This window comes from Frieseomelitta varia, unplaced genomic scaffold (genome assembly GCF_011392965.1).
Source record: "Frieseomelitta varia isolate USP_RPSP 00005682 unplaced genomic scaffold, Fvar_1.2 scaffold_217, whole genome shotgun sequence".
NCBI classification, from domain to species: Eukaryota; Metazoa; Arthropoda; class Insecta; order Hymenoptera; family Apidae; genus Frieseomelitta; species Frieseomelitta varia.
The window spans coordinates 210507-218339 of NW_025109939.1; the positions used below are offsets into that span (position 1 = coordinate 210507).

General features: G+C 33.3%; 2 protein-coding genes across 2 annotated transcripts in view; one reads left to right on the forward strand and one right to left on the reverse strand.

Moving 5' to 3' along the window:
• The window catches only part of LOC122527433 (lysophospholipid acyltransferase 1), a 22615-nt gene that overhangs the window by 2712 nt on the left and 12070 nt on the right, over window positions 1-7833 (reverse strand). The window contains exons 2-6 of the mRNA XM_043651632.1: window positions 4397-4542; window positions 3692-3769; window positions 1416-1507; window positions 545-656; window positions 151-286 (exon numbers count right to left, since the gene is read on the reverse strand). Of these exons, the coding sequence (XP_043507567.1) occupies window positions 151-286; window positions 545-656; window positions 1416-1507; window positions 3692-3769; window positions 4397-4542 (564 nt within the window). The remainder of the gene's footprint in view (window positions 1-150; window positions 287-544; window positions 657-1415; window positions 1508-3691; window positions 3770-4396; window positions 4543-7833) is intronic.
• The window catches only part of LOC122527435 (hymenoptaecin-like), a 2478-nt gene continuing 1353 nt past the window's right edge, over window positions 6709-7833 (forward strand). Inside the window, exon 1 of the mRNA XM_043651634.1 lies at window positions 6709-6891. Coding sequence (XP_043507569.1) covers window positions 6808-6891 — 84 coding nt within the window. The 5' untranslated portion in view covers window positions 6709-6807. The remainder of the gene's footprint in view (window positions 6892-7833) is intronic.

Below are 7833 nucleotides of genomic sequence, written 5' to 3' on the forward strand. Positions count from 1 at the left end.
TTTTTTATCGATTCCACGTTTCTTCTATTTTTATACGGGCGTGTATAGACACACACACGCGCGCGCGCGCGCAAACACACACACACATATATACACTCATACACACATATATACGAAAAAAAGGGAGAATGATCAAACAAAAATTCTAACCGTCAACGCTTTCGCTCCAGCTAAATTATGTCCGTGAATAAAATCGATGTAATCACGATAAAATATCACCGGCCCAGCCATCAACGCTTGAAAATGGAAGACGTAGCTGAAGTACTCTAACGTCGTCGGCATCTTTCTAGAATAAGTGATACACATAAGAAGTTGAATGTGACGGCGGGCAGAGACGGGAAAGGAAATAAGAAATGATAAATGTACGAGTGATTAGCTAAACTGATATAACAGTCAGGTTGTGATGATGATGATGATGATGATGATGATGTTGATGATGATGTACATAGTGTGTGGATGTTGAGCGTATCGCCCATGTTGTGTTATATATTATATAATTAATGTCGTAGAATAAAACGGTCGTTTAAGGAAGCCGTCAACTCACTTCACGGCTTGATAACGTTGCGTTGGCGTGAGTTCCTCTTCACGTCGCGTTAACCCATCATGTATGCTGTACGCAAGGCTGGTTACTTTCTGCGTTATCACCATAAGTGGCCCTGAAATGTACACGATACAACGCGATCTTTATTTAGAGAAGCATGTTTTTTTATAAACCGTACACTCCTGGTACACTCCTGTTACATATATATATATTTACCGAGATACGGTGTCTTTTTTCTTTCTTCTTTTTTTTTTTTTTTTTTTTTTTTTTTTTTTTTTTTTTTATATATAAAATCTAACGTTGATTGAAGTTTCTGCGTTACGATAATTTACAAAGTGAGAGCAAAATTAGTAAGAAAATAGAGAATCTTGCCCTTTGTCGTTACAAGAAATGCAAATTAAGGGTACAGAATAATAGAACTGAAAAATTCGAGTAAATCTTGAACAGCAACTTTGTCAATACTGCAGCTAAACAGTGCGTAGATTTTGTTCTTTGTTGATATTCAGTCGACTTTCACTGTGAGAATGCACACGTAATGTTTCAATTTTTTAGCACATAAAGAAATGAAACAAATAAATTACTCTTTGACTATCCCGTACGAAAGTGAATGACATACAATTTCACAGTTTATACAGATTATATATATTATTATTTACACAGCCCCTACGTTACTTTATCAAACTACGTTCATTTATCTTCTCGCGTAGGTGTAATTATCAGGTAGAGATGAAGAGCGTTTTCGCTGTTTCTAAAGTAAAATATTCGGTCTTCATCGTTGGACGAGAATTAAACGCGTTCGATACTCCGGGTGGTAAACAATATCGGATCTCGCGCACTATGATCACCGCGGAAGATGGCACACGAGTCTACTTACCAGTAATATCGAGAGTGTACGAGCCGTAATTGTACATCTGTCGATGGTAATGCACACAAGACAAGTAGAGTAACGCCGTCGTCAGTACAACTCTGAAACGTATTAGCAAGATGAGTCGTTAAGTTCAAGGAACGATCATTGACCGATCGCAACAAGGATAAACGTGAAAAGGCTTCGGCCATTACAATACTTACTTATTACGTGATAATGTACATGAATTTGTTAAATCCATCCACTGGAGAATGGAAAGTAGTAGAGGAAAAATCTAACTCTATATTTGCGCGCAGTTATCGAACGCGTGTACAACGATGAACGTATGAGAAATAGGGGAAATTCTTACGTCGAATTTATCTCAATAATTCGATTTTTAATTAATAGAAATTACAGTTAGTTCCTGCAGAGAACAGCACCAATTTTCACAATTGTCATTGTTAAGTGAGTTAATCATCTCCTACCCCTTGGAAATAAAATTCATATATTAACACTTAGCCGACCGCGCTCGGGCAAGTCAAAACTACGCTGTCCACCGCGCATTTTTCGTAACGCGAGTGATACTATGTATTTGAAATAAAAAAAGTCTGAAAATTATTTAAGTGGTCAATTTTATTTAAGGTAACTGTGGTACACAACCACAATGTTTAATTAATTTTAATTTTAATAATTTTAAAATATTATTAACTCATATTAATTTTGGTTTATTAATTGTATATTATATTATTTGATATAAATTTTAATTTTAATAATTGGAGGCAATATTGTAATTAATTAAAATGAAAGTATAAAAGAAAAAAATTTTAATGAACCCCAGGAGATTATGGAGAGAAAAAATATGATGAATAAAAGAATTATTTTAAATAAAAAGATTTATGTGGATATTAAAAATGTTTTAGAAAATTACTTGAGGTGTGGGCGCCTCNTGTAACATTTAACGAAATTGTGTGGGAACAATGATACTATCAATGTCGTTAAGTTCATCATCACTTATCTGCATATCGTTGTCTTCACAACAGTCTGATAGTGCGTCCGTGAACAACTCATCATTTAAATTTTCATTGTTGCTTCTAGACATTTTTAATAGTATTTTTTTTCAACTTTATTTTTTTTATCAATTATATATTGTGCTTTATAGAAACAGTTCGTAAGTAATTGCGAACAATTTCAGATCAAGTAACTGATAATTACGGAAAAAGAGAAACGCGTCGCTAAAGTCAAAGTGGGAGATCTCCCCGATCGGTCGGCTAAGTGTTAAGAAATCTATCATTGCTTTTCCATGTTTAGTACTACGAATTATTCATACGATTGTCAATTATTAATTGAAGTGAAAATCTGAATGTCCAGAAAATATGTGAAAATTTAAGTGTCCAAAATATAAGAATTTCATCTTTCCGTTCCACTGCTTTTAATAATCGGATCAATTCACAAGGGAGCATTTTTCTATCGGTATTTTCTCGACACTGTAAGTTGTAAGACGTGTCTGACACCGCGCGGCCATTGTTCTACTTGAAATGGCATCGTTCGCGCTCGACTAGTTTCTGATGAAGATTGCATCTCTATTTGCCTTTTCTACTAGTTAACAATTTCATAATTTCTTGATATTAGTTGAATTCTCCATTAAAGCCATTATTTATATGTTAGCAACGATATATACGATGAAAAGAAATATATAAACTTTTTGATATAACCTCCCATTCAAAATTAATTCTAAAATTAATATAAACATAGATTTGTATCTACATTAATATTTTGTCTACGAAACTTTTGCACCAATTTTAATTGCGTTAATTAATAAAATGTTCTGTCTCACTCTGAGATAAAAATGAATGAAAATATATACTTGGAATCCATTCAAAGAAGATGGAAGATGTAAGAATTACTTTTGAAAAAAAGATTGCGTCTACAGATTATATCTAGATTGATAACGTATAAAATGGGGATTTCTTTCGCGCTGTGATAAATTTGAAAGATCGTTAAGCGAATGTAAAACACTGGCTGTGATACGATATTTTATAGTGCTCAAGAAACAAATGCAAAAATTGTATTATATTATAAAATACAATTCTATTCTATTATATTATATTATATTATAAAACTGTATTACGAACATGTTTCACATATTTTCAGTGGAATGTTTTCTTAAAAAAAAAAAAAAATTTCATTTCTCTCTTTTTTTCCAACTACAGAAAGGATGGATTCAAGCGTATGAGATCTAATTAATGGAACGAATCAATATGCTCGCGATAAGTTTAATTATAATGAAGATATCGCTGTGAACTTGCCTCTGTATATTACGAGGATTTTGTGTGCGCATTGCTATGTAACACAAGGCGGGGAGGCCTGCAAGGTGTATCGCCTGCCTGAAAAGAGACGAGTTTTCATTTTTTAATGAAGCAGGTTGTGGTTAAATGCAGGGGCAATCTTCGAGATCTGACGAACGTCCTTTCTCTTTTTAATCTTCCGCGTTAATGTATACAATTAAGTCTACCGCACACGATGTCCAATTATAATTTTCTCTGGAGCGAAGTGTCATTTCGAGTAAAGATTATTATAAAGATCGCGGTGAAAATGTAAATTGATCTTTGTAATATTTCCCGAGTGCTATTGTATTTAGCTCGAAGACAGCTATATACTTCAACAATTATTGGGATTGGCGAATTTCTGTATGTAATAAAATACATAAAATATCCAAAATTAAGTTTTCGTTACAATATTTTAATTAGGTGAGTAAACAAATCTCTGTTTCTCTAATTGTGTCTATAAAAGTATCCGATATCTTCATAAAAGTCCGATAATTTTTACATTAGTCGCTCCAAATTTAATATATTCTTCTTTTTCATTTTACGTGACTGTAAGAATAGAATTTTTAATGCATCAGCGAATGATGGACACCTTGTGCAATGGCGTTAGCGTAAGAATATTCGTATCAAAGGTGCAACTCTTTACTGGACTAATTGATTTCTCTTTATTCACGTAGGTTTATTTACCTGCCGAAGCAGAAATATCCAAGCGCAAGGCCGATGACAAGACCAAACACATGTCTGGTCGCTGCTGTTACGGCAACAGGACTAAGAAATGTTCTTAAGAATCCAGCCAATATCAGCGCTGTGAACTGCGTTAGTAGAAAATTCACCTGCAAATGACGAAAAAGACGTGTGTGTTATCGTACCTGAAAGAAACAAATTGGGCACAACTTTGCTCTTTTTCTTTTAAAAATATGAATCAATTCATCGATGCCTCCAGAAAATTGTACAATTGCTTTGCTAAGTCCAATACTCGAAATTGCCTCAAGATAAAGATTTAAAGGAAAGAAAGATGAATTTCAAGACTCTGAAATTTTTTGAACATCAAAACTTGCTAGAACAAAGAATAAATTATCCACTGATACGTACGAAAATTTTCTGCAATATCTTCTCTTGATAAATAATAAATAATATTTTCAATAAACAACATCCTAACGAGCGATTCTTAAAAAAAAAAAAAAAAAAAACAAATTTTACTTTATGTAATCACAAGTTTGGAGAAACAATGCCTGGAACATCATCGCTTCTCTCGATTTCCCGATTCTGCAACTGACTGTCGAACAACTCGGATTCAATTGGCAAAAGAAGTCACGTCCAAAGATAATAATTTGTCCATCCTCGGTAGATTAACATTGCCGAGCTGCGTCGTTTTCGAAGCGAAGGTGCAATCTACTTTGCGATGTAAAGGCCTTAACTTGTCAACTTGGCGATATCGGTGACGAGAAGTGACGATAAACTGCATACTTTTCTTACTTTCTTAGTCAGTGCTCGGCTGGGGGAAAAACTGGAACAATTATCTCTTCGGCGGGGAAAAACTGGAAATAATCTCGCGGCACGTAGCGACAAATACGTTTTGCGAAATCATACCAATCCGGCTGCCAAGATTAGCTATTGTGTCAATCGTCGCGAATGATTTGTCGCGTGATCACGCGAGCAGGTTCAAGGCACCGGTCGTGGAATATGGAAATTCTGGGTAACCGCTTCGGTCTCCGTGGGCTTCCCCAGTTCACAAAGAACAACAGAATATGCATTATGACATGAACTACGAAGGCCATGTGCCATGAAAGAGAACACGCTGGTCTATATCGCTGCTCTATTGTTCCTCGGTGTTTATAATGCATCGTATTCATAGGATGAAGCATGATTTAAAAAAANAAAAAAAAAAAAAAAGGAAAAAAAAACATTGTGTAAATTGCACAGGGGGGAGCGTTAGGGTTTGAAGAACGACTTGTATGCATTACATCACGATGGATTTCACTGTTATTCTTGATTATAATTTTGAACTCGGGAGAGGAGATCATATTTGACATAACGTGACGGGCTTATCTAAATCCATACTTTCCTGCACACGTGTGCAAATTTGATTTCAAGACAATGATTTAACTCTCTCGGAAGTGATATCTATGTTTACTCTAATTTTCAAGCTAATATTCTTCGAAGCGAAATCGCTCTTTTATAAATTAATTGTTTTTTTTTTTTTTTTTTTTTAATGTAACGCGTTTCGAGTAAACAGAATTGTGATGTTTTGACATAAATATGTGTTTTAACATATTTACGTCAAAATATGTTTTAAACATAAAATTTATTGACATAAAGCATAAAATTTGAAATATTAATAATATTTAATGACCGATGAAATTTGTAATCTTTTATAGAAATTTTGCGAGTTTATAATTGAATATGAATGGTTTATTATAAAATATAAAATATTTATATTATATAAAATAAACAATATATAAGATATTTATTATAAAATATATTGCAATCGTACGAATGAAATCCATGCGCGCCTTTTTACGCTATGTACTCGTGATTTCCTTGGCGTCATCGATCGTTAATGAAATATTTCGAGTTACCATTATCACGAAACTTGAAATATTTTGCAAAATTATACATATTTTGATATGTCTTTTGTAAAAATTTCCAGCAGCAATGTAATTCAATTTTTAAACATATTCCACTCAAACGGAAGAACACAAAGTGAAAAAGAAAAAAAAAAGGAAAGGAAACACGATCAAACCACTGACAATGAAATTCTAATCTACATTTTTTCAAAGTCTAATCAAACGAGGGGAATTCCATTGAATGCCGAGAATACGCGTAGAGTGCACTTGCACTTTTAACCTCGGATGACCCTCTCGGAGGGGAGTTCCCTCGGTTGACACACGAGTCAATGACAGAAACGTAGCGAAAGAACCAAGTGAATCCCCGGTTGAGAGTGATGAGGAAAACAAGGAAAAACCTTCGTGCGAAATCCGTATATAAGACGGAGCTTCTGCCAAATGTGGCATAGAATTCGATCAGCTCTATTGACAAGAGCATCACTAGATCTTGCATCTAAGAGTTCCAAGTGACTGAAAAGAACAATTCTCAAGATGAAATTCATCGTGCTGGCTCTCCTCTGCGTGGTTGCGTACGCTGCTGCCCAAGCTGAACCTGAGGCTATTGAGGAATACCAAGTAAGTATTTTAATTAATCTTGAGGATAGACACAATGGAACAATATTAAGATAACAGTTTTATTTATATATGATAAGTAGTAGTTCTGACTTGATAGTTTTTAACTTTACAACCATAAATGAAAATTTATAAGAGAAAATTTTGACTTATGAGAAAAGAAGAGAAAAGGTGCTTGATCGGTACTTCATTCGATAATCCTGTAGTAATTCCGATGTAGAAACTCTAATTTAAATCACATCATTGTAGATATAGTGAAATTATCAGTTACAAGTGACTAATGTTCTCTTATTGATAAACGAAAGTTCATACGCAAAATTGCAAAATTACAAGGAAGAACTTAATCTTTCCTAATCAAACTCTGAAAACTCGTAACTTGTCAATTCATCACTCAATATATTACCTGGAGCCAACGAGATTATTAAATATCAGCTATATGAAATATAATATAAATTTGATGCAACTGTTACATCAAATATATAAATATCAATATTCCAAATTGCTCTTACAACTCTTTTTTCACTTCTCAAATATCAGCTATGTGAAATATAATATAAATTTAATATAATTGTTAAATCAAATGTATAAATATCAAGATTCCAACTTGCTCTTACAATTCTTTCGTCACTTCTCAAATATCAGCTATATAAAATATAATATAAATTTGATGCAATTGTTACATCAAATATATAAATATCAACATTCCAAATTGCTCTTACAACCCTTTCGTCACTTCTCAAATATCAGCTATGTGAAATATAATATAAATTTGATATAATTGTTACATTAAATATCAACATTCCAGATTGCTCTTACCTTTCGTCACCTCTCAAATACCAGCTATGTGAAATATAAATTTGATATAATTGTTACATCAAATATATAAATATCAACATTCCAAATTGCTCTTACAACTCTTTTTTCACTTCTCAAATATCAGCTATT